Source organism: Chelonia mydas, chromosome 8, assembly GCF_015237465.2.
Source record: "Chelonia mydas isolate rCheMyd1 chromosome 8, rCheMyd1.pri.v2, whole genome shotgun sequence".
NCBI classification, from domain to species: Eukaryota; Metazoa; Chordata; order Testudines; family Cheloniidae; genus Chelonia; species Chelonia mydas.
In genome coordinates this window covers 18,458,619-18,486,121 of record NC_057854.1, presented here as the reverse complement: position 1 = coordinate 18,486,121, position 27,503 = coordinate 18,458,619, and the positions used below count along the sequence as shown (strand labels likewise).

Sequence of the window (27,503 nt, the reverse complement as noted above, 5' to 3'; positions counted from 1 at the left end):
TCAATCTCATAGGGAAAACTAATCTTTATTATTCAAAATTTTACACCAGTAAGGGTGAAATTCACCCGGGTGCAGATAGCCAGCCCAAGACGTAGGCACCATTTAACGCCTACTGAAATCCTCTATGCTGGCCACCTGCAATGAGGTGAATATCCCACAGTAAGTGAATATAAATCAGATTCCAAACCTGGTTCTGCTGGCTTCTTGCACACCCATTCCTTGGCTCTCCTACAGCCTGCTGCAATGATATGTTCGCCAACTGACATTTCAACACATCTCAGCCAACTGCTTCTCTTTCTGAAACTTAGCCTGTTGTGGAAAATAAAAATAACTCAGGGGGACTGTTACTTTTGCGGCTAACGAGCATCTAACTTAAAAATGTCAGTAAATGGAACCACCCCGGGTGGGACAATGCCAATGATAGAAGGTATAGAAAAGGTGGAAACATGACTAAAAGCTAATGTGGTGATTGTCTGCAAGTGCCTGCGAGGGATTAACAAAAAGCATGGCAATAAGAGAGGGGAATTCTTATTCGCAGCCAATGGAGTCACTACAATTTAAACCAGAACTTGATTTCAGAAAATTTAAGTCTACTTTACTACAGAGCATGACATCCATGTAAGCGTCAATATGCTGAAAATCCAGTAAACTGAGAGGGCTGTGGTTTTTTTAATTAAAAACTATAAAGAGGAAGAAACATTTTATAATGTAAGACAATGGAATAGCCACAAAGAAAGGTTAAAGAATTAACGTCAATGGGTGTAATCAGAGAAATACTAGCTAAAGACCTGAGTCAGCGTCTGCCCTTCATCAATGTAAATTTGGAATTACTCCATTCAAGTCAGTTTATGCTGAAGTGAGAGAGAACTGAATTTGGTTTCCTAAGGGGACTGTGTAAAATATTCTACAAATACTATATTCTATACACAGTGTACAGGTATATTCTCTCTATATTTTATATATAAATAGTCTATAAAATAGCCTATGAATATTTTCCCACACAGAGTAGAATGACTAGATGGATCTTACCTAAATATCTGGACATTAACAATATGTCTAAGCTAATAAAATTGATTTTTTTTGGATCTCATTATTGTTTTGATGTGGTTTCAGATCACAACCACGCTATGATAGATGCATATAGATTGCTTGATATACAGACCATTCCAATACACTAGATGCATTATCTCCATGTGCCCAGGCCCAGGTGCCATCTTTGTTTATATCTTGCAACCCTGTCCATGTGGGTCCATTCAGAGATGATTTAATCCAACTCTGTATACAAAAGTTTTCAGAAACAAAAAGGAAAAAGTGTCTGTGGTTTTACTGTTTTTATCAAAATGAAACAGGACAATTATTATTAAAAGAGAAGAAAACCATATTATCTGAGTCCAAATCTGCTGACGTTTCATGCCAGAAAAAGTCCACTGAGATCAAGCCAATTCCTTGGATGCTTGATACAGCAAACACTTCTGATCCAAAAACCTTCCTGTGGCGCCTACGGCTCCACATAAACGTCAATGGAACTTCCAGATGTTCAGCACGTGCCATAACACCTGAGCGGTGTCACCCTTCCCGAAGTTCTGCCAGCCTAGGCCAAAAACCCATTAAGAGAAGAAAAGCGGTGACATTAATAACTGTACCAGTTCTTCCTGGCTTTCAAACCAAACCAGTTCAGCACCTCTGTATCGACTGCAGGTGGAATTGGCATCCTTCCACGGTTTCGTTTTAGCATCTGAGATATAGTAACAGTACCTGTTCCAGTAGCGCCACCCAGCCTCATCTGGACACTGTAGACTGACTGTGGCTTTAAAAAGAAAAAAAAGCCACAGCATTGATCTCTGTTACGTCAAAAACAACATGACGGGCATTAAAATAGTCACATTCTTTGCGTTCACAAAACTGCCAACAATTCATTCTGACGGTAAATTCCTCTCTGCAAAGAAGGCTGGCATAGGGCCTATGCACCATTCTCCTACTTATCCCCTATTACAGTGATGTGAGTTAGGTGATGTATAGGCCTTGCACTGGCATTTTGCATGGTGAGGAGGATGTGTGTGTGAGAATAATTCATCCTCCGCACGACTCCCTTTGAATTTAACAGAGGCTGCACAATGAGATCCCTGGGAACCACTTTGAAAATTTAGAAGTTAAGGCATGAGGGAAAATACATATGTTCCTCAGCCTCCTGAGATTGTATGATTTTTTTAAAAAAATTGGATGTGATACAGTAAATTTTCCTGGATCCTCATCAATAGGTCTATCAAGATACTTCTCTTTCAGCTCCCTGAAGAGGCTTTAATTAAGCTGTTTGCAGTGCATGGAAAGAGAGTAGACCAGAGAGCCACAGGAACAATTGGCAAAGAGTTTTGTGGCACCTTATAGACTAACAGATGTATTGGAGCATAAGTTTTTGTATGCGAATACCCACTTCGTCAGATGCATGTAGTGGAACACGAACAATTGGTTTACCTACATTTCTGTGCACAATTATATTTATGTGCACGAACCGGATGAATAGACACATGTCTGTACAATTTAGCACCTACAATAAGGCCCTGATCCTGGAAAGTTTCTCATGTCCTTGTGTTTGCAGGATGAGTGCTTGAGTGTGCGATTTGTTATTGCATCAGCAAATTAGTCACCTGTGTGTCCAGTGATGCAATCTGTAATCTCTACAATATACAGGAGAGACCCCATAGCAATTTCAAATTGAAGTTTGCCCTCATGTAGTTAGCCAAAATTTCCCTTCTTATTACTCTTAAACAGTGTGCCCTGTGCCAAATGTCAGCTCAGCTGCTTCCTGCCACTCCAAAAGTGGCAGCATTGCCATGAAGCTATACATATTCTGCAGCATTTATGAAACGCTAAGACTCCATGGTACTCTTCTCGGGTCAGTTTTACACTGATGTAATCCCAGTGGCTTCAATGCAGTTACCTGTATTTGAGAGGAGAATCAGGTCCTATCTTTCTGCCTGCAGCACCAAATACCATTATATTCGGACTCCACCATATTGGTTAGTACTTTATTCTTTGGAATGAAGAGGTGTTAAAGGGATGCAAATTATGATTAATTTGCTTCTTAAAGGAAAATCAGGCAGTTCCTCCCACAGCTCTGACCTACAAGATCATGGTTTAAATAACCCTTATTATGTAGCCTATTATTCTTGGGCTTCTATGTGCTTTGTAATACTACTGTAATGCAGGTGCAATAATCCATAGTTATTTCTGGTTTTTAATGTCCACACAGACATTTTGCTATAAGCAGTGCATTTTTAAGAAGTGCTGACCCAAAGGGAAAGCATTCTTCCATATGGTTCCTCTATATGATTTTCTTAGGCCTACAGCAATTACATATACACCAGTCAGCACAACATTAATCTTAGTCATCACTCTGAACACTGTCTTTTTATGTTATATCCCTTTCTCTGATCCTTTGTTTTTAAGAACATAAGCTTCTCAAGGCTGGGACTGTCTTTCTCTACATACACACTACTGCAAGCTAAATAATAATAAATCTTAATATTCAGACTTGTGAGTTTTTGGGTGAAGGCAGAAGCATGTATCACACACATATGCATTTATATGATCATTAAAAAAAAAGGCCCAGGAAATAAAGGAAAATCTTTCTAATTATAAGAGTAGTTAAGCTTTGGAATAGACTTCCAAGGGAGGCTGTAGAAGCCCTATCACTGGAGATTTTTAGCATCGGTTGGACAAACACCTGTCAGAGATAATCTAGGTTTACTTGGTCTGGCCTCAGTGCAAGGGGGTGGACTTCTCGAGGTCCCTTCCAGCCCTACATTTCTGTGAGTCTCTGATTAGCCACAATCAGAGTCGCGTAAGGGCTACTCAAACTTCCGCTAGGTAGCAAGAGTCCCTAAGGGACTGTCTGCCAGTTGGAGTTCCAGGCACACATCCTCCTCCTCCCTTGCACTGGGGACTGTAAGGGAGGGTGGCACAGAAGTTGGATGTGCCAGCTGTACACCCGTTGAGGACTCCCCTCCCCGCCATGCTGGGGGAAACAGGGCCATATTCTATACTCATAGCACCATTCTGGAAGGACAAAAGAAATGATGTAGGGAGAGAATCTGGGCCAACAAGTAAAACCACCCACTGGTACACTTGGCCTCAAGTTGAACCCTTCTTGGTAGGTTTCAGAGTGACAGCCGTGTTAGTCTGTATTCACAAAAAGAAAAGAAGTACTTGTGGCACCTTAGAGACTAACCAATTTATTTGAGCATAAGCTTTCGTGAGCTACAGCTCACTTCATCGGATGCATCCAATGAAGTGAGCCGTAGCTCACGAAAGCTTATGCTCAAATAAACTGGTTAGTCTCTAAGGTGCCACAAGTACTCCTTCTTGGTAGTTTCAGAGAAGCCACGAACTGAACTGGCATGAAGAGTGGTGCTCAGCCTTACTGTTAGCACAACAGAAAGGGAGGTTTGCACTGCTGCTCCACCTTTTCTGGGGCTTATCAGAAGATTTAAGGATCCAATATAATCAGTCCGGCATCTTTCCTAAACCAGACAGATTTCAAACTTGTATTGGTCTGCAGGAGCTCAAGGGCAGGGAGAGGACACAAGCACCGAAGAGAAAGATAGTTTGCATTCTAGGGCTTTCATGGGCCACAGTCCTTGGCACCAGTCCACACAAGAGGGACCGAGCACCCCATCTATCTAGTTTCAATGACTGACGTGTAAAATGAAAGAGATGGGACATCATTTCTTGTCAACATCCCTCCTAACCCTAGCCAGCTCATTTTTATGTGGATTAAAACCCAGGCAAAGTATAGAAAACTGGGTGTTCTGAGGTGTCCCCTTTTAGTACTTACTTGCCACACAGCTTGCTACAGTGAATGGTAACAGACACGTGGTTTTCTCATCACAGAATCCAGTCAAACTGTTACAAGGCAGGATGCTAGTGCAGCGGGGGCAGGCTTTCCTGCATCCAGATCCATACTGACCAGAAACACAGCCTAGATAAGGGAAACACATAGCAAATTTCCAAGACTATCAGACATATTACATCCAACTGTTTCCTTTCTCGTTCATTTTTTTCCAATCTCCACTACCAAAATTGAGAACCAGATGAGAGAGCAGAATTGGGCTGGAGAAACAGCTATCAGCATTTGGGTTCAAATCAGATGTTATCTTGGAATAAATACTTTAAAACGTAACAGATATGTGACTCAGCACAAGCTCATGTCATCCCTACAGTCTCCATCATCTGTTGAGGCAAGAAAAGTAGTCAGCTATACAACATCTAAGAAAAAAAACTCTAACAAGAGACTTATACAAAGGCCAAAAGTATAGCTATAACTTTTATAAATTAAAATTTCCAAATATGGTTGTAAGCTCCTGTTACAAGTGGAATCTAGATTTCCAAGCTGATAAGCTATGTTGAAACCAAGAGTGCACAGAACCTATGAATCACAGGACTGGAGAAGATAAGACAAATTATTAGTCCAAATATGAATTTAGGAGCCTAACCCAAGTTTGAGAACCACAGTTCTTAAACAGTGCCTAATAAATGAACCAAAGAACCATAAATAGCAGGACCAGGAAGAGATCATTTGAGTCATCAGGTAGGATTTTCTGCATTTCCAGAGACTGCCACCTATACCACTTCCATGAAATGTATTAACTAACCCATTCTTGAATAACTGCAGCAATGTTGCCTGGACTCTCTCCATTATCTAATAGCTTGTACTACCAAGAACCCCTGCCCTATGACAATCTCCTACTTAACAAGAGTCTGAATCTTTACTTTTGCTGATTCTTTTATCATACGATAAAAACAAAGGTAAAAACAAAAAAAAGTTTTTTTTAAATCTTATCTATATATTTTTTAAAGTAATTAGTAAAGAGAAAAGATGGATCCTTACTTGTTTTCAAGTAAACTATACATCTCTGGGGAGCTGACACCATTTCACTTCCTGAGACAAGAAAAAATTTGGATCCCCAACTACTTATTCCTGTACAATGAGCTTTCATCGTGCAATACATTTTTGCTTCAGTTAGGGTACTGTACTGAGCCATTGTCACCAAAGAAAGCAGTATTCTTCCAGGATACTCAAGGAAAATATCAAGGTCTGCAAGTGAAAAGAAGGTTGTAAGGTTGACAAGAACACACAGCATGAATCACAGAGACACTAAAGTCAGACTAGCTTGGCCCGCAGCTCCCTTATCCATGGCAATTACACTAGCTGAAGGACTAAAGTTTCTAGAGCAACTACGCCATGCTTCACAAAAGCATCCCTATTCAGGACAGCACTTATTCACTTGCAGGACTAAAGTACACAAGTGTTGTCCTGCACAGTGATGGAGTTAGGTACATGCTTAAGTGCTTTCCTGAATTGGGGCCTTAATGACTACTCATTAAGTATTTTAATAAGTGCAGGCTGCAATGAAGGATCCATTCAGCCCTGGTTTTTTCCTGGTTAATGCACCGATTTCTGATGCACACCATGTTGTACAGAATTATTTTAGACCCTTACTTTTTATTAACTGTTTTGTTGTCTGAACCCAGAAAGCTTGATCTGCAGGGAGAATCTATGTTTCATTTAGACTAAAATATTTTGGGGGGGGGCTGAACTTCTCTAGCAGCACAAATTTAAGTAGTAGTATTTTATACAGTCCATCTGGAGACACAGAAGGAATTTCACACAATAGCTTCATTTTATTCAATAGTTACCACGTATAAAGTCAAACAAACCACCACATGATTTATCAAAAGATACCATGGCATGTAATACAGTAATTCAATTTCACTATTTGAGGTTTGTCAATAAGACACATCTCATGATCGTTTTTTCGCATATCATGAATTAGTTTCGAAAGTATCTTGTTGATACATTTTTTTCTAAATTGTTCTTGCACAGCAATTCCTAATTTTAAATTACATTGTGGAGATTAGGGGCAGATTCTCAGCTGCTGTGAAATCAGCACAGTTCCATTTAAATCAATAAGATAAACCCATTTACACCACCTGAATACTTGGCACACAGAGTTAGCTAGCTCTGGAATCTGCATTCCCCAGGCACAGTACGTATGCAGCAACATACAACCAGACACATCGTGAAAAGCATCTTATAAGATCCTACACAATTAGCTGTAGACACGACTACTGGTTCTTTAGATCACCACCTGCTTGTTTTTCACACACCCAGAGGAGGTGTGTGGAGCAACTAGTAGCCATAAGTTCTCCTCCTTTCTTCATCTGAGCGCATCCACTTTGACCCCTTTTAATGTCTGAAAGCCTGTTTACAAAAATAAGGAAGCATAGGTGATTACTAAAGCAATCATTAGCCCTGCTGTACAATCAGAAACACACAATATGCCCCCCAGTAAATTGTTCTTTTATTATGAAACAAGAAGTTATCAGAATATAAATACCCTCTCTCCTCTTTGTGATATCGGCTCTTTTCAAAATTACTGAAAAATGTAACTACTCCAAAAAAAAAATCCCAATAAACCCATTAATACCTATTTGCTACATACAACAGAAATAATGGCAACAATATGATCTTAAGTAGGTCAAGCATTCAACTGAGTCAATCTATCCAAAAGGAAAAGAAACACTCATGCTGAAATCACATCTATCCACATTCAAATACAAAATGTTATTGTATCATTTCAATAATTCCCATGTTGATTTCAGGTGCTTTCTTCAAGAGTGTGATTAAAATTCTTTGCATCTATGGAGTGCAAATGCATTTTCTGCTATTTTTGTATTTAATGCCAGAAGGTTTCTTATTGAAACTGCCAAATGCACACATGCAAATTCAGTGATTCGAAGGCCAGAAGGAACCATTATGATCATCTTGTCTGACCTCCTGTAACACACAGGACATAGAACATCCACAAAATAATTCCTACAATATATCTTTTAGAAAACTTGATTTAAAAAATGCCGGTACCTAATACTTTGCATTAGTAGATTTAAAGTTCATTAATCTTTGACAAATAGAACAGAAACGTGAGAATAAGATGAGAGTTTCTTCACAATAATTAAAGAATTAAAGGAATTTAAGAAGAGTTAATCCTCAGAACACCTACAGAATCTAAAATGCATGGTTTGGGAAGCAAATCAAAGACCTGAGGATGTACACATGATATTTAAAACTTTGTCCACCTAAAGTGACTTGAAGACTTATCTCTAATGGATCTGGAAGACAGAAAATGCAGATAGGAAAGCTACACAACAAAGCCATCAAGAATACATCTGCAGCTTTAATATTTCTGCTAGTTTTGGGACTAATCTTAATTTCTGTCCCTTTTTCATGCTCCCACAGTAAAGGAACTGTTAGATGGTGGAGCCAACATCCTTCGAGATAAAGAGGCCTGAATTTCATGGGCAGTCTATCAGTGATCACTCGGAAGCCTGACTGTTTAGCAATATAAGACCGTGTCTCCAATGTGGATCTGCCCCAATGGCCAGCAATCAGTGTAACTGAACACACACCTCCCCCTGGCATAGATCCGCAAAGCTGCTGTTTGCACTTGTGGAGGATATCCCTGCTTGAAATCAGGATAAGCTGCAATAGTGTAAATCATGACTCTTTACCAATGTTACGCTAGGAATCTGCAGTGAAGCAGCTATGCTACAGGCTGGGCACCGATGGCAACAGTTACGGCACGTCTCCAGCACAGAGAAGGATTAAGGGTGAGATTCACAAAGGGACTCAGGAGTCTATCCACCACTTTATTTGTACTGCTTCATAAAGTTGTTCCAACCAGGTGTTATATACCCCTTTGTTCGTGAAGATTATTTTTACACTAATAATTATAAAAGCACATCTCAATGTCTTCCATTTTCCTGCTTAACAGAAATTTTTATGCCTACCAAATCTACTAGACAACTGTCAGCTCTAGCATCTGCAGCTAATGCTAATGTACAGAGAACATGACAGCAACTATGGTTAAAATTAAAACAAGACTCAAATACTTTGCTCCAGCAGGCTATAGCCGTGATTCCGGGGGGGGGGGGGGGGGTTGGAGGGGAGAGTTAGCTGGGGAAGCACCTCAGACTATGGAAGATCAGTTGAGTACATGAAACAGCCAAGCATATAAAGTCAACCCATTCCCCAGCTCCTTGACTGCTAGGTTTTCATAATTAAGGTGGTAACTCCTTACCAGCTGAGTGCAAGATTAGCACCATGTCCGCTAGTCCACTGCCAGGCACCAGACTGCTGCTTTGACAAACCAATCCAGGTGCCACCCTCCAGCATGGAAGCCACCCACATCTGAAACAGTAACAATTTTCTGCTGTTGCTAAAACTCCCACAAGGCTCTTCTCATCCAACTGTCCCTCAAATCCTGCCAGGAAGTCAGTGAAAAGCCCCATTTGATAAACAAAGAGGAAGAAGAGTTGGCTCTGCTGCCTTAGAACTACATTGAAATAAAGCATTCCCCAAAGAGAGGAGTCCGACAGAGTACCCAGAGAGAAATTTAACTTTCAAGATTGAAAAGACAATACAAAATTAATTTAAGACCTTCAAACTACAGATTTTCTTTGGAATGAAAATAACTCCTTCCCTTTTCAAAAATACCTTTTCTTCTGCACTATCTATTTGGAGAAGACTAGCATGCTTATACAATGCACACAGAGCCAGAGCCTGCTCCCACCGCATAGTCTCTTTCCTTTCTAGGTAATAACAGTTTCCATTCCAATACCACCACGTGGGGTCTTGAGGGCACTTTAAACTGGTGAGTCCTGCAAACAAAGAAGTTTAAGGGCAAAGGGAATGTAGAAAGATGTATCAACCCGGGTAACATATCATCTAGGATGAACAGACAACAGACCACGAGTAGTGACACAGCTAGATGGGCCATTAGCTGAAAAAATGTGCTGTGAGGTTCCACAGGGGTATGTGCAGGTTTCTGAAGACAGGCGTACACACTTTTAAACGGGTGAATAGCAAAGCTTTGTCCGTACAGTGCCTGGGACAGTGGGGTCCTGATCCTTGCCTGGAAATCCTAGGCACTACTATAAAATAAACACCGCCACACAATCTGCAAAAGATATTAAAAATACTTTACACCTCCATAAAGAAATTTGCTAACTACTTGAAACTGTATGGGTCACATTTTCAGTGAGACTCTTTCCCTGTATCTGCAAACTGCTTAAGTGCATTCATTCTGTACATGGAAATTAGCAGGTGGCATGCAAGTTTTTCAGGTGCCCTTAAGGAAGTCCACCGAAAATATGGTTCCAAAAATTGAGACCATGTTTATTTTTAGAAAGAAAATATCTCCTCGGCCTACCTGCCAAGACCCGTCTGCGTTTCCACTATAAAAGCAGAAGACATCGAAGCCATGACATCAAAAACAGTCTCCTGAACAGTTTGCCATAGACTTCAACAGAAGCAAGACAAGACCCATATTTGTTCTCTGAGTTTCAGTGCTGTGGAATCATTTGTTAGGTTTCTTTTTATAAAGAAAAAAAGTTCAAATTAAATAAACCTCTGCACTTCAGCTTTTAATCTGCACAAGTTATAGCCTCAGAGAAGGGCTCTATTTTTCCAGAGACAAAATTTGTTATACAATGTAACTGCTGGTACACAAAGGGGAGGAGATGAGAATCAGCACAAGTAATACTGAATAAGAAAGAGAAAACAAATACACACATGTACACCTATACACACACACACACGTATGTGCACACACACAATCACTCAAAACAGCCAAATATCCCAAGTCTCCATCAAGGGCAAGCAACAGAACAGGAACAAACTGTTGGGGTAAAGAAAATCCTGCAACAGGAATTGGCAACCTTTGGCCCGCAGCCCGCCAGGGTAAGCCCCCTGGCGGGCCGGGCCAGGCCGGTTTGTTTACCTACCGCGTCCGCAGGTTCCGCCGATTGCAGCTCCCACTGGCAGTGGCTCCAGGCCAATAGGGGCTGCAGGAAGCAGCAGCCAGCCCATCCCTCTGTTTAAGCATAACACCTCGGCTCGTGCTGCTTCCCTCTGCCCCCACTGGCCTGGAGCGGCGAACCGCAGCCAGCGGGATCTGCAATCGGCTGAACCTGCGGACGCAGCAGGTAAACAAACCGGCCCAGCCCATCATGGGGCCTACCCTGGCGGGCCATGGGCCAAAGGTTGCCGATCCCTGTCCTACAACCTAATGACTGAGAATTACTGTAAAGAAAAACAAGTTACCTTAGTTAAGACTTGATCCAACTCCCACTGGAGTCAATGGGAATTTTCCATTTGACTTGATAAGAGTTGGATCAGGCCCTTATGAAGGGACTGATTCTGTAGCTGATGTATGCCCTGAAGTTACAATGAGCCAAATCTGGGCTACAGAGAAAAGATGGTACAGTGGTTGGAGTGCCAGCCTGGGAGCTGGGAAACTTAGGTATGATTCTTTGCTCTACCTGTAACTTCAGTTCCCTAGGTGTAAAACAGAGGATATAGCACATCTGCTAGGTGAGCTCTGAGCACACTCACTGGATCAGGCCCTGCAGGCAAGTTAGGCAGAGGAATGTCTATCTTCCTCCAGTTCGTGCATTGTTCTGAGGGAAAGGCATCTGGATGCCTAGAGTCGGGCTGCCATGCATGGAGGCAGAAACATAGGCACCTAGGAAACTTTTACTGCAAAAATGTAGTCGTGGAGCTGAGCAGGGGTTTTGTGAACACCCAACTGGGCCTGATTCTGGGATTTAGGTGCCTAAAGTGACTGTTAGGTGCTTAAATCCTTTTGTGAAGCTAGCCCAACTCAGTATATTCAAAGAATAATTCATTTTGTTACATCTGCAGGTCACACTAAAACATTTAAGATCCAGGATGTCCTGGGACAGGTAATATAATTTTATGTATGCACTATACATATTAGACAGAAAAGGTGAATTAAAAAAAAAACCCAATTAGTTAACATTACTGTACCTGATTCACAAATTTCACCTTTAAATTTGTCCACACACATTAACTTTTCTGGGCATTTGCCAGTTACTGAATTGCATCTGAAGTTTCCAGGACACTGCAGACAAACTCCTGCACAGTTTTCTCCATAGTATCCCAAAGAACATTCTGTATGAAGAACAATCAACATACCAGACTTAAATGTAGAGGAGAAGTGATACAGCTAAGAAGCTATCTAAAATATTACTAATGAAAGACCTGATCCTGATTTCAACGAGACTGTTACTTCCTAAGGAATTCCAGGACCAGGCCCTTAAGCAGAAGTGTTATTTACTGAGATGCAGTCAGGGTGGATAAAAATCAATGATTTAAAAACAAAAAAATCTGATTTTTTTATAAACTGCTTTTTGAGGAAAAAACCTATCTAAAGATAGTTTTAATTAAGATCCATGATGAGATATCTTTGAGCTATAATGTAATAGGGATTATAAATTCTATAGTAGGGGACAATATATTCATGTAATGTTTAAGAAAAGTTTTGTAAATGAGTTTCAATAGTTCATGGATTAGGCACCCAGGGGCTTCTGTATAGGTTATTTAGGTTAATCTTTCTATCTACCCAATGGGACTCAGTGCTCAGTCTAGAAGATACCATCGGAGATGGTTAGTTTGCAGTTCTCAAACTGTGGATTTGTGTCTTCAGAGATAACAAGCTTGTTAACAGCAAAAATGTTTTTAAATAAATAAATATATAGAGGTGAGAAATAACAGACTTCAACCCTATTGTCCCTTTGCAAATTTGTGTACACAGAGTCAGTCAATCCCTTACCTCTCTCTAAAAGTGCAAAGTTTCAAAAAGTTCAATGAATAGAAGATTGTTGGGGGTGGAATAGATCTGGACAAGGAGAACAAGTCTGGAGATAAATGTGAGAAGGGAGGGACAGGCAGTAGAAACAAAAGTGTAACTGTTTGAGCTGCATATTCCAGAAGTCTTGAGGTCTTTCTGAGTGTAGCCTTTATTGATATGAGATCTACCATACCATTCTCTCACGAGAAGGGAAAACCTGTAATGGCAGCAGGCCATAAAAGAGATCCAGTTTGGGAATATTCTAATGAAGTTCTTCTACATGTGGGTAAGACAGTCATGCGTGCAAAATTCAAACAGTGTAACAAAGAAATGCAAGGCCTGGTTATCCGAATGAAACAATATCATGAGAAGTGTTCCTTCTCAGGAGGAAGCTGCATTGAAGTTGATGAAAGGAACGTGTCTGAACATGCAGGATCCTCAGGTTGGTAAAACTTTTTTATTTCATACTTTTCTTAAGGAATGCTTGTCTTCCTTCTGGACTATTCTTGAATTCTCATGTTTGAGCAAAAAATATAGCTGTTACTCTATGATACTATCATTTTAGATGCAGTTGTGATAAAAAATAAATAGCTGAAATAGGCAGATCTTCCTTTTACAATTTCACCTTTAAAGTAGTACTGAGTGTCAATGAATGCAATGAGTAATGCTAAATGAGCAGTATGGTAATAATAATTAAATAACTGCATTGACTTATTTTGTTTAGGAGAATCCATCCTCAACATACAGGATTCTGATGACTATCTACCTTCAAGATCACCATCATTTTCTATAGTTTCAGAGTTATCTGCCAATGATAGTGTTTCAGTCACTCATGTATGTCACATAGCCACAGTATATCACCTGTAGCAAAAAAAAAATTAAAAAAACTCCATCATCCAGAAACAACTATAGCTGAGATCCACCTCCCATTATTTTAGTTGCTGTACAAACCTAGTCCTTGCCCTGAAGAACTTGCAAACTACACAGACAAGATAGAAAATGGATAGGGTTGTAAACAGAGGCTCAGAGAGAGTGTCACTTGTCCAAGGTCCCACAGAAGTCAGTGGCAGAGCTGAGACTAGAACTCGGGTCTCCTGACAAAAAGTTTGCCCACCCCTGGTCTACAGGGTAAAATTGTTAACCTGAGTCTTGATGGGTGGAGCAATGTCCACAATGATCCTGTTATATGTGCCTGTGTGACAACAGAAGAAGGGAATGTCTTCCTTACAGAAACAATTGATACATCAGGAAAGCCACACAGAGCAGAATACTGACAAGAAGTAGTAGTAAAAGCTATAACAAATTGTGAAAAAAATGCAAATGTCTAGTCCGCAGCTTGGTTACAGACAATGCTGTAAATGTATCCAAAATGAGAAGACATTATTTAGAAGAGAGTGAAGAGAGTCCCAAGCTAATAACATACAGTTCCAGTGCTCATCTGATGCACCTCCTAGCCAAAGACTTCAGTGTTCCAGAAATAAAGGCTAATGTTGAAATTGCAAAATACTTCCGTAACCACCACCTTGCATCAGCTGCTCTGAAAAAACTGGGAGGAACCAAGCTAAATCTCCCACAAGATGTGCGATGGAACTCAGTAGTGGACTGTTTTGAGCACTGTCTGAAGAACTGGCCTAATCTGATGATAGTTTGTGAACAAAATCGTGAAAAAATAGATGGCCCTGTCACAGCCAAAGTTCTCACCATTGGGCTTAAGAGAAATGTCGAACACATGCTGAGACCCTGAAGCCTATTTCTGTAGCCTTGAACAAAATGCAGGAAATACCTGTTTTATTGCTGATGCTGTTGAAATTTGGAAGGAACTAAGTGAGATCTTAAAAAGAGAAATTATGCAATGACAGAGTTAAGTTACAAGCATTAAAAAAAAAATAAACAAATGGGACAAGCACTATCTCCAGCTAATTTTCTTGCAAATATTCTCAATAACTTGGTATCAGGGTCAAACCTTAACTGCTGAAGAAGAGGAGTTGGCTATGACATGGACATCCAGCAACCATACCTCCATAATGCCAGCTATAATAAACTCCAGAGCTAAGGGTGAGCCATTCAAGATGTATATGTTTGATGATGATGTTTTAAAGAGAGTCACACCAGTGTACTTGTGGAAGTCACTTAAGCACTTGGATTCAGAGATTGCTGAAGTGATAATCTCACTTTTTAACAGGAGTAGTTTCTTCTGCCAGTGTAGAAACAATATTTTCTTCCTTTGGACTAATTCATTCCAAAATTGAGAAATCATTTGGGACCTGAAAAAGCAGGAAAGCTTGTTTTTCTTTTCTAGATTATGAACAAACAGGAAGATGAAGACGACTGAGTTAGCTGCAGAAGCCAATATTTTAAGTTTCTCATGTGGACCTGGCTGACATAGTATACTTAATTTTTTTAAAAATTTCATTTAACTATTTTAGTTAAAAACAATTTTAAAAAAACAAACCTGATTTTTAAAAACTTGAACGTTTAAATTCAAAAATTCATATGCTTGTTTTGTTAAAATATTCTATGTTTGCTGTTGAAGAAAAAAATCCAGAATACATAACGTTGTTGTTTTAGTTAAATAAAACAATTTAAATGTCTGTCTGGTGATGCTTTCCTCCTAATACAGCATGGCAAGAAAATCCTCCAAATATTAATGATTAACCTGTTGAACTGGAGATATTTATGAAGTCACTGGGGGGTGAACTATGCTTTAATTACCTTTTGTTAAATGAAATAATCAATCATTCATTTTCTGATATAGCTGTAAAACTAATCTGAAAAGTTTTCAAAATAGATCACTTTAAAAATGTACAGTGTGCACCTTCTAAAAATGAAACCTACATCTATCGCTGAGTTGTGAAGAATATATATTAAGGTTAAAACAACCAACAAGAATGCACTTCTATGTAGAAATCCGTGATTAAATCAAGACTTCCTGACCAGTGATTTAAATCAATTTGATTTAAATCAAATCCACCCTGGATAATACTGCCCTCTGCTCATTTACAATATCACCTGAAAGTGAGAACAAGCATTCGCATGACACTGTTGTAGCCAGCGTTGCAAGATATTTAGGTGCCAGATGCACTAAAGATTCATATGTCCCTTAATGGTTCAAACCACTGTTCCAGAAGACATGTGTCCATGCTGATAACAGGTTCTGCTCAATAACCATCCAAGGCACTGTGAACTGACATGTTCATTTTCATCATCTGAGTCAGCTGCCACCAGCAGACAGGTTGATTTTCGTTTTTGGTGGTTTGGGTTCTGTAGTTTCCACAATGGAGTGTTGCTCTTTTAAGACTTCAGAAAGCATGCTCCACACCTAGTCCCTCTCAGGCACATCAGATTCTAAAACCTTGGGTCAAGTGATGTAGCTATCTTTAGAAATCTCGCATTGGTACCTTCTTTGTGTTTTGTCAATTCTGCAGCGAAAGTGTTCTTCAAACAAGCAACATATGCGGGGTCATCATCATCCGAGACTGCTATAACATGAAATATATGGCAGAATGCAGGCAAAACAGAGTAGGAGACATACAATTCTTCACCAAGGAGTTCAGTCACAAGTTTAATTAATGCATTATTTTTTAACGAGCATCAGCAGCATGGAAGTATGTCCTCCAGAATGGTAGCCAAAGCATGAAGGGGCATATGAATGTTTAGCATAACTGGCACGTAAATACCTTGCAATGCCGGTTTCAAAAGTGCCATGTGAACGCCTGTTCTCGCTTTCAGGTGACACTGTAAATAAGAAGCAAGCAGCATGATCTCCCATAAATATAAACAAATGTATTTGTCTTAGCGATTGTCTGAACAAGAAGTAGGACTGAGTGGACTTGAAGGCTCTAAAGTTTTACATTGTTTTGGTTTTGAGTGAAGCTATGTAACAAAAAAAAATATACATTTGTAAGTTGCACTTACATGCTAAAGAGACTGCACTTCAGTACTTGTATGAGGTGAACTGAAAAATACTATTTCTTTTGTTTGCTATATTTACAGTGCAAATATTTGTAATAAAAATAATATAAAGTGAGCACTGTACACTTTGTATACTGTGTTGTAATTGAAATATATATATTTTAAAATGTAGAAAAGCATCGAAAAATATTTAATACATTTCAGTTGGTATTCTATTATTTAACAGTGCAGTTAATAGGGCGATTAATCAGGATTAATTTTTTTTAGTTAATCACATGAGTTAACTGCGATTAAATTGACAGCCCTGTTAAAACAGATTTCAGGTTGCTCTAACATTTGCCAAGAGACCAGTCAAGCACAGAGCAGCCCCAGAATTCAGGGAGCTCACCATTACCTCTGCACCCCTTTCAGCACCATAATCTGCAGTCAACACTCTTCTACCAGAGGAAGGAATCAGGACCAAAGACTTTGAAGTAAGTTTTCAGTTTCTACAAATAATTTCTGCAAATTTGAATGTTTTCTCATCTCCTTGGGTTTTCAGAATTTTCCAAAACATTTTTTTAAGTACAAAAAGTCATTTTCGAAATTGGAAAACTTTCAAAAATTATTTCTGTTTTGAAAAAAGCCTGCTACATGAGTAATTGATCATGCTAAACTGGCAATGCAAAAAAAAAAAATCAAAAGAACAAGAAACAGTCTAATTTTTAATGTTAAAAAGCTTTTGTTAAAAATGTCTAGTTTAAAAAAAGCCACAAGTATTTTTGCCACAAAAAAAAAATTCAGTTTTCCAAAACTGGGCAAATTTTGATGAAACATTTCAACTTGCTTTAACCACCATAGACAGGTGAGGCAATTATAGGTGAAAAGTTAATGCAATTTACCACATGGCTATAATTCTTCTGTACCTGCAGCAAATTTGTACTTGGAGTGTGACACATACCACGTTTTACATATGAAATAGCACCCGAGGGAGCACTAAAAGGAGCAAAGTGGATTTCATCAATTCCTGCCACTCTTCTGAAGTACTGTGAGACTTTTACTACTCCTGTGCAGTTCCTGTCATGTAAGCAGTCTATCTTAGCACTATGGAGGGAGTTGTACATCTTCTCTGATGAAAATGGTCTTGACAGGTACCGACTAAGAAACACATCAAAAATGTGTGGAGCTATAAAATACAAAAGAAAAAACAAATCCATACAATGAAATGAACTATGTTTTTGGAAGCCATACAGGGTAAATTTTCAAAACTCCATTTAGTTTTGGATGTGTGGAATTATTGAAACCTGTAGTTTGTGTGTATATACATGTGTTACTAAAATGTGCATAGAAAAGCATGCACAGGACTATATGGACAAACTATACAGCAAAATTAGGTGCCAGACTGAGGTGAACGTGCATGTTTTATTGTGCAAACTGATCTTCACCTCAACTAAATTATGAATTTGGAAATTCAATATATCAAAAATGTAGAGAGTTTTGCTTCTCAGGAGAACCATTTTCAAGAGGACATGAGATTTCAAAGAATTTTTGAAAAATTAAATCCATTTTATATAAGTGGAATGAAATGAGAAAGCTACAGATGGAGGTTTTCAAAATTTGCCACAAGCATTTTATACAACCTTGTCAGTTTGTTTCAAGTTATGTCATTCTTCTCCTTCCATCAGCTGAGATAGGACTGCCATCACTAATGCACAACAACATCACAGATTGCCTGCAACCAGCAGGTCTCCCCCTGCACATCATCTCAAGACTACGTTCTTGGCATAAAGATAGCAGCACTTAGCAGCATGTCAACGAAACAATGCACAGAAATAAGGATCTTAGACTGCCCTTGATATGTACATTCAGCTGCCACTGAAACCAGTGGGAGTTTCATTCACTGATCCAGGGCAGTATAATGCTCTAAGGTAACATGTCACAAAAGGTATGTGATCTGGAGTATGAACCCTAGTGCAAGGAGAAGAATAAGGATTCTATTCCACCTAAAGAGGGAGCTCCATAAGGATACCTTAGATCACCACAGAATTATGCTTAGGGAGGAAAACTGGGGAGGGGAAGAACTGAGTTTTAATGATGAACATATCCTTAAAAAAACCCTGTGGAAAAACGTAGCTGTGCTGCTGCCATCATAGTAGCAGTCCAGATTGCCAAACATCTGGGTGCAACCTCAACTACTTCAAGGGAGCTATGCCCATTCACACCAGATGAGGATCCAGACAAGGACTGTTGTTCTCCATGGACTTAGGCTACCCTGTTTTACAAGCCTTTTGCTCTCATTTCCCTACCCCACTCCATTGGTTTGTCTCTACTACTTCTCCCGGTCTGGCTAGCGTTGATACAAGAACCTTCTCCTCCGAAGTTCCTGCCATCTAGAACCTTGATGTATCTCTCCCCCATACTGACTTTCAAATCTTTCCTCCATTGTCTGTTTCCTTGATAACTTAATATTACTCTTGTAGCTAAATGCTTTTATTTTTTCCCAGCCTGCAGTCTTTAAACCCCATTTTCCATAATTTATACTATCTACTAATAATCTCTATGGTCACTTTAAACACTGAATAACTCCGGGCAGGTCTGCAGGACAGAGGCTTTATATAATTAATTTGAATTATATTCTATTCTCATACTTCAAGTCCCCCCCCCTCAGCCCCCAAAAGTTGAGGAAAAAAAATTAGAAAGTTTGGAAAAAATTTCCTTAAACTCCCTCATTGCAACTTACATTCAGCTTTCTTACAAAGCCATCTGTACTTATTGTCACAGTTAAACTTTAAAATACTTCTGGGTGCTGGCTGGATACCTGCACATCTTCCAGATGGATGTCCATTCATGGATAACCTGAAATACAAAATACATGACCACTGAATGTCAAACTGGAAGTACTTGTATCCCTTTGTTCAATATCTTCATAAATGATCTGGAGGATGGTGTGGATTGCACTCTCAGCAAATTTGCGGATGATACTAAACTAGGAGGAGTGGTAAATACGGTGACAGGTAGGGACAGGATACAGAGGGACCTAGACAAATTGGAGGATTGGGCCAAAAGAAATCTGATGAGGTTCAACAAGGATAAGTGCAGGGTCCTACACTTAGGACGGAAGAATCCAATGCACCGCTACAGACTAGGGACCGAATGACTAGGCAGCAGTTCTGCAGAAAAGGACCTAGGGATGACAGTGGACGAGAAGCTGGATATGAGTCAACAGTGTGCCCTTGTTGCCAAGAAGGCCAATGGCATTTTGGGATGTATAAGTAGGGGCTTAGCCAGCAGATCGAGGGACGTGATCGTTCCCCTCTATTTGACACTGGTGAGGCCTCATCTGGAGTACTGTGTCCAGTTTTGGGCCCCACACTACAAGAAGGATGTGGATAAATTGGAGAGAGTCCAGCGAAGGGCAACAAAAATTATTAGGGGTCTGGAACACATGACTTATGAGAAGAGGCTGAGGGAACTGGGATTGTTTGGTCTGCAGAAGAGAAGAATGAGGTGGGATCTGATAGCTGCCTTCAGCTACCTGAGAGGTGGTTCCAAAGAGGATGGTTCTAGACTATTCTCAGTGGTAGAAGATGACAGGACAAGGAGTAATGGTCTCAAGTTGCAGGGGGAGGTTTAGGTTGGATATTAGGAAAAACTTTCTCACTAGGAGGGTGGTGAAACACTGCAATGCGTTACCTAGGGAGGTGGTAGAATCTCCTTCCTTAGAAATTTTTAAGGTCAGGCTTGACAAAGCCCTGGCTGGGATAATTTAATTGGGGACTGGTCCTGCTTTGAGCAGGGGGTTGGACTAGATGACCTCCTGAGCTCCCTTCCAACCCTGATATTCTATGATTCAAGGTTTATCTTTTTTAAAGCTTTAGCTGTGATAGGACAGCCATTTAAACACATAGCATATATAACAATATTGCTCAACTTCCAAGTATTTTATATACATTAATTAATCCTCAAAACATCCTTGAGAGTCTTTCCTTTGACTCAGGATCAGGCTCTAGGAGTGAAATTAACCCCTGTGCAGAGGGTGAACACAAGACTTATATATTACATAAGTACCACATGACATAAGCGGGACCTACATGATCCATGAGCAGGGCTTAAATTCAGCTGGAGCCATTGGGAACAGAGCTCTGGTAAATATTTTCAAACCTACAGGAGCCCTGGCACCTCTCATGAAGCAGAAGCCCCGATCCTTGGCACTCCACTCCCCACCTGTGGCACTAAAGCCCCATGCCCCAGTGCCACTCTCCCAGGGGCTAAAGAACACTTTGCACTTATCTTAGATCCCTTTACAGAGGTAGGCAAGTATTATATTATCCAGTTTACATGGGGAAATTGAGGCAAAGAGAGATTCAGCAACTCGTGCCAATTCATAGTCAGTAAAGGCACCACAAGTAGAGTCCAAATCATCTGATTCCCAGCCCCAAGCTCAATCCAATAGATCACACTGGCTGTTCAGGATGCAAAAAGAACATTTGAAAGAAATAAACCAGTTTCTACGACTCTGGGAAGAAGATCTGTGTTCCTTCCAAAACCCATCAGATTCCTACTCAAGCAAAAGCCAGATAAGATCGGTCTGGTCTCTAAAGCATTAAGGTCAACAGGGCACTACATATTTATATTAACAGAATGAGCCACACATCTTTTTAAGCTTCCTCTATTTCTGCTTTCAGTGACATCCCCCATTCTTGCTCTTTGCCAGACGTTTCAAGGGACCAAGCTGACAAATTTGGACTTACGTAAATTGCATGCTCTGGCTATCACAGCATGCTTTGGTTCCATCCATGGCATATATTCTATTTCTGAGGCACAGAGAGTTCACAAACTCAGCAGTGTCTCATGCTAGTTTCTAGATCTGTTACAGCTTTTCAATACATTGAAAACATGATTCCAGATTGATGCATTTTAGCACTGGTCGAAAATGAGGAAAAATTCATTAAAAAAAAAATCAGACTCTTTCAAATTCATTTGAAAAATTTTCCCTAGCTCTTGTACATTTTTTCCAGGATGTGCGACTGTTGCAACTTCAGCATCACTTCATACTGTACCTTCCTCAGTAGCGATTGTGCTGAAATGTCTCAAAGTGACAAATTCTGTTTTGCTTTGAACTGATATTATGGGCCAGATTCTCAGCTGGTGTAAGTCAGCATAGCTCTACTAACTTCAGTGGAGCTACATCAATTTACACCAGCTAAGATTCTGGTCCTTACAATGCCTGTTAGGGTCACACACTACTTTACCAATCGAGTTCTTTAGCAGCTGACTTTTCATTTGACCAAATCCATATAGACTCTTGCTGCCTGCTATTCAATCCAATCCAAAAGGTTTCAGATGGAATCGCCGAGAACAACCAATTCTGTTAGTGACACAAGAAAATATGAACGAGTTATTTACAGTGGTGCTTTCCAACCCAATGGCTGAATTACTAGATTTGATATTTTTAAGACCACATTTCATAAATGCTATAGCATGTCAAACAATGGAAAATACTTGTGTGTAACATTTTTCTTTTTCATTGACATTTCCCCACCAATTCTAAGAAATACCATTTCTTCTGGGCTCTCAATCCATAGCAGATCTGCACTTCTGTATCTTCTACACTTCTCCCTTGCTTGAAGCCAGCTGGCAGGGGCCTCTGTGCTGAAGTAGTAACATTTGCCACTCCAATACGACCAACCAGAAAAACGAGGGCACCACAAACTTTTCATAGCTAATCAAATACAAAAGAGTAACAGTACCCAAGGGTCCAGATTACTGACATAACAAAAAAGGAGAATTAGTTAAACATTGACAAAATGCAGGGGAAAGGGAAATAACTGCTAGGAGTGAACACATGCAATATTGCTTATGCCAAGAACAAGGGCAATCGCTCACCTTTAAATTTTTGTACTGCATTAGGTAAACCCGCCACATATAAAGCACTTATGTTTAGGTACCTCTCTCACAGGCTGTAGGTGCACTCTGAACGCTGCACAAATGGAAATCATCACAAGTTCCCGTGTAGGGATTGCACAGATCATCGTTGTGACACAAACCGCACACAGACGAACAATCCCTTCCAAAGTAACCCATGGAGCAATCTAAGAACAAGATAGAAAACAGCGCTGTCATTCATTTCAGGGACACATAGGCTGCCATGATACAAATTTATAGCGAGACTGTGGCTAGCTCTTACAGTCAGATAAGGAGTAAGGGGCATCACCCCAGGGTAGCCTACGTAAGGGCTCCCCAAACTGACTGACCCAGAGAACACAAGGGCTACCACCTGCTTGCTCCCTTTAGGAAGCTAGTTGTGGAAAGGAGGCAGGGGTGAGGAGCCTAAAGGGCTGGGGCTCTGCCTCCCTAGGGCCAGCCAGGAGCAAGGGTATGCTTCACCCCTCAAAGAATGCCTTATGGTGCTCATCGCAGGGCAGTGTAGCCATTGGGGCTTCAGCCAAATGCCGCAATTTTGCCTTACACCAACAACCACCAACAATAAGACACAAAACAATATTGTTATGAGCTGGGCGAAACCTTGTTATGCATTTAGTTAAAACCTCACTCAAACAGATGTGTGAACACTCCCTTCGCTTAAGATAGCTGTATAAACAATTAAGGGGCCATATCTAAAACAAGGCCTAATAGAATCTGCCCAGAAACAAGCACCAAGTGGGTAGGTTCCACTGCGTATTGTGACCAGGTGTGTTGGATTTCGGGGGGGAAAAGAGTTAGAGAGCACACAGAAAGTGAGACGGGAGAGAGAGAGCCAGAGGCAAAAGCAAGAGAAAGCCAAGCGCTAGCCTCTGAGCACAGTCAGACCCTAGAAAAAGCTTGAAAGCGAACTTTTGGGACTGGAGCTGTAAGCTAGAAACTGCTACTCTTCTTCTTGCCCCTTCATTCAGGGCAGCAGCACTTTGTAAGTTCTTGGTAAATAAACAAGATTGCATCAAAGAAAATACCAGACTCCACCAACTTCTACTTCCAAATGGAACATCCCCAGGGCCCTGAAATGTGACTAGCTGCTCAGGTCGAAAAGGGGCAACAATTTGTTCAAATTATTTTAAAAATATGACTTTAAATTCCACAGTGCATAATCAATTCTGAGCAGATCATACTTGCCCCTGACAGAAACTTTGGTAACACGTGTGCAGCTTGTCAGGCCAATGGTTTCACTGAACTGGCCCAAAGGAAACTCACAAAAGTTTGGACGGTCATTCCCACAAAGTCTTCAGCTATGTCATCATACAACACTGGAGAATGTGACATACTTTCAGGGGAAAAATACAAGATATTGGGAAGCAGCTATAACCACTGCACTGCTGTTATCCTAACAATCAATACGAAGATCACAGTGGCATCAGAAGCAGCTTCTCTCTGCCCTTCTACATGATGCAGGAGGAACAGAGAGCGAAAGCCTGACTCTAGTAAAGTCAATGGGAGTTGTTCAATTAACACCAATGAATCAGAATTTCACTCAGAGCATGTAAGTGGTCATGTGATGCAGTGGATTTGATCTATGGATTGTTCTAATAAGTCAACTTACCTGATTTTACATAGGCATAGGAATTGCTCTCCTCACTCTTCAACAATACGGTCCCCCTGGCAAGGGCATATGCATTATTCCATGTAGAAATTCCTGTGCATTTCTCCCTAAGCTCCAGGCAAGCTTCTTTAGCAGAATTCAAATCTGCATGTACTTGTGATGGCAGACTTGGTGGCGAGAGAAGGACCTTTCCTTTGTGTTCTTGATACCGCTCAGTATCTTGCGAGGGGGGAAAGAAGATGGGAAGAACAATAAAATGCAGGTCGCCAGCTGAAGTGGAATGTATGCAGATACCCACACCTTCCCTGGAGCCAATGCTTCAAAATGCTCAGAGATGTGCTCCGGCGAAAAACCCCTGCTTCATTTTTCCCCCCTAGCAGCAGCTGGCATGTGCACTACTCCTGAGTTAACATAAAAAGTGTCTTGCCGTTCCATCTAAACAAGGAAACATGATGAAGAGTGACAGACAGCAATGAACCCAGGTTCTGATCAGATCGATACTGTTGTGCTCTCTATAGGTTTACCATGCATACTGCCTTTGTTGAGCTCCCCAGCTCAAACCTATCCAACAGTGTGATAGGGCATCTGCCCCGCACTGGCCCTGACAGGGTTAAAACAGTCTGGAAGGCTGCAAGGAAACACCAATTAGAGCTGTGGCTGCAGCCAATTAGGGTGGTGGCAGGACCAACCAATCAGGGCCCAGCTGGCCCATAGAAAAGGAAGCTGCAGCCAGAGCAAGGAGTCTGCTGCAGGAAGCCTAAGGGAGGGGAGTGGTGTCCTAGAGGGCTGCAGGACTAGCACTGTGAACAGGGCTACTAGGGCTTGCAGACCCGAGGCCCTGAGAAGCGGGTGAAAGAGCCGAAGGGGCTGGGGCTGTGGGGAAGTAGCTGAGGGAATTGAGACAGACTGGTGGAGAAAGAAAGGAGAGGCAGCAGAAAGCTGTTTACAGGGTCCCTGAGCTGGGACACATAATAGTGGGCAGGTCTGGGTCCGCCACCCCCTGCCCAACACAGACACGCTGCTGAAACAGCAGCCAGGTTGTGGACTGCCAAGCCGCTGCGAGGAACTGCTAGACTGATGCAGAAGGAGTCCCCTGGAAGGGGGGAACCCGGACTGTGACATGGCCAGAGGGCTGTGCCACGAAGGAGAGGCAGTGGGTCTTCAGGTGGAGACTAGGACGGGAGAGCCACCACCACCGGCGAGCACCCCTGCTGACCAGAACTAATGCCCGAAACAGCCAGCAGGCAGGGGCAGTGAGTTGTATTGGCCCGTGGTGCCAAGGCTCCAGGAATATTCAGGGCCCGGCTCCACCAATGTTTGGAGCCAGGTGTCTCCCCCGTGTGCCTCCCTGGAGTGTCCCCCAGCCCCCGCGCGCCTTCCCTGAGCCCTGGAGCATCCCCGCCTCAAGCGGGCGGCTGCCCTGCTGCTCCACGCTGCACTCCCTCGCCACTGCCAGTGGCTGCTGCTGCCTACAACACAAGCAGCACAGGTGGCAGGCTGAGGCAGCTGCTGCACCTGCTGGGGGAGGAGGTGCACACGTGATTTGCAGCCATCCCCTTCCCTGGCACCCACCAGGAGGCGACATTGAGGCGGCTTCCAGGAAACTGAGTCTGGACCTCACCTGAGCAGCTGCTAGGACTCGGGTGGGTGAGTGTCCGAGTGTGTGATCCACGCAGCCACCACTCCTGCCCCACGCTGGGCAAGGGACAGCCCCATGAGGCTATGGAGAGAGGTAGCAGGGGAGGAGGCCACATGTGATGGCAGCCACATGTGATGGCAGCCCCATCCCCTGGCACCCACCACAGGGGAGGTAAGGGGGCTTCCTGGACCTGAGAGGGGCCTGGCCCCTAGGAGCACGTGCAGTGACGGTGCCGGGTGAGTGTGCTGCCAGGAGGTAGAGGGGCTCCCCTCCCCCGGAGCTCGCTGTTGCCGGTGGAGATAGGGCTAGGGGTCTGTGGCATTGTCCTCTCTGGCTCCAGCCGCAGGGCAGCCTGCCTGCACCCCAAACTCCTCAACGCCACCCCTGCCCCACCCTAGAGCCTGCACCCCGAGCCAGAGCTCACCCCCCTGTACCCCAACCCTCTGCTCCACCCTGAGCCCCCTCCTGCACTGTGAACCCCTCACCCGCAGCCCTCACCCCCCTGCCATAGCTGAGCCCTCATCCACCCCAACCCTCTGCCCTAGCCCTGAGCCCCCTCCCAGCCCACCCTAGAGCCTGCACCCCTAGCCTGAGCCCTCATCTCCCCCCTCCCCACACACACACCCCATTGTGCAATATAGGGAAACTGTTAAACACTTACTGTTTCCAGTCCATTTTTATATTATTTTAAAAAACATATATAGGCTTATGGGGGTGGGTGGGGGGGGGTAAGCGGAACTTGGACCCGTTCTGGGCACCACCAAAAATTATACAAAACTGCTGCCCCTGCTAGCAGGAGGTGCCAGTGTGGTGAGACCCTGACAAACAGCATTACTTGAGGTTTCCCCCACTTGTTGAAATTCACCCCTGTGCTAATGCAAGACCCATGCACCACTTAAGTCCTCAAAATAGGGACTTAAGTAGCACATAGACCAGGTACTGGTCCTCTAGGAGTGAATTTTTTTTCAATCTGAGCATTACCAGGGCCTGGTTTTACATGACACAATGTACAGTAATGTGCATTGTAGTGCAGGAATGAACAGTGAGATGGCATGTAACAAAGCTTGTCTGTTTGACTGGCAGGATTAAAAGAAGGCAATTGTGAAGTTGTCCAATTTAATTTTCCAGATAATTTAAGACAAAGCAAACTTCCCTTAACCTCCGAATATGGAAATAACTCTCCATTTTTGAGACCCTGTAGAAACAGGGAATGCTGTTGGATCATTTGAGTTGGACTATATTGTAAGTGGCTGTGTGAAAATGTCAGGTTTGCTCTATGTAGGATCAGATTCATAAGCTGATGAATAAGCCCCCCCGGTGTGGACTAAAGCATTTTGTAGACAATCCTTTAGTCAACCTACAGCACGTTTCGCTACATTCTTCACTAGGGTCCTCAGAAGACCTGGGCTCTAGTCCCAGCTCTGACATGATCTGATAGGTGACCTTAGGCAAGTCGCTTGCTCCTGTGCGCCTCAATTTTCCTATCTCTAAAATGATGGTCACACTGGCCTCCTTTAGAAAATGCTCTGAGATCTACTGATGAAAAGGTACTATGTAAAAGCTAGATATTATTGTTGTATGCTCTGTCAAGTCAGCAGTTTATAAAGCGATGACACAACAGAATTGTGAATCCTGCTGGCGTGCACTGAAGATTCCCTAGTGTGCTAATATAGTACAGTTTGAAACGGGACTTACATTAACGTACACTAGGGAACTTTGGTCCAGTAAG

General features: G+C 41.9%; 1 protein-coding gene across 1 annotated transcript in view; it reads right to left on the bottom strand.

Annotated features, from left to right (window-relative positions):
- The window catches only part of LOC122461377, a 42,697-nt gene that overhangs the window by 3,242 nt on the left and 11,952 nt on the right, over positions 1-27,503 (bottom strand). The window contains exons 5-19 of the mRNA XM_043520703.1: positions 24,136-24,354; positions 22,550-22,693; positions 22,160-22,323; positions 21,854-21,969; positions 19,342-19,457; positions 17,563-17,787; positions 11,888-12,031; positions 9,554-9,717; positions 9,138-9,247; positions 7,149-7,261; positions 5,888-6,094; positions 4,835-4,978; positions 1,644-1,807; positions 1,163-1,275; positions 188-309 (exon numbers count right to left, since the gene is read on the bottom strand). Coding sequence (XP_043376638.1) covers positions 188-309; positions 1,163-1,275; positions 1,644-1,807; positions 4,835-4,978; positions 5,888-6,094; positions 7,149-7,261; positions 9,138-9,247; positions 9,554-9,717; positions 11,888-12,031; positions 17,563-17,787; positions 19,342-19,457; positions 21,854-21,969; positions 22,160-22,323; positions 22,550-22,693; positions 24,136-24,354 — 2,265 coding nt within the window. The remainder of the gene's footprint in view (positions 1-187; positions 310-1,162; positions 1,276-1,643; positions 1,808-4,834; positions 4,979-5,887; positions 6,095-7,148; positions 7,262-9,137; positions 9,248-9,553; positions 9,718-11,887; positions 12,032-17,562; positions 17,788-19,341; positions 19,458-21,853; positions 21,970-22,159; positions 22,324-22,549; positions 22,694-24,135; positions 24,355-27,503) is intronic.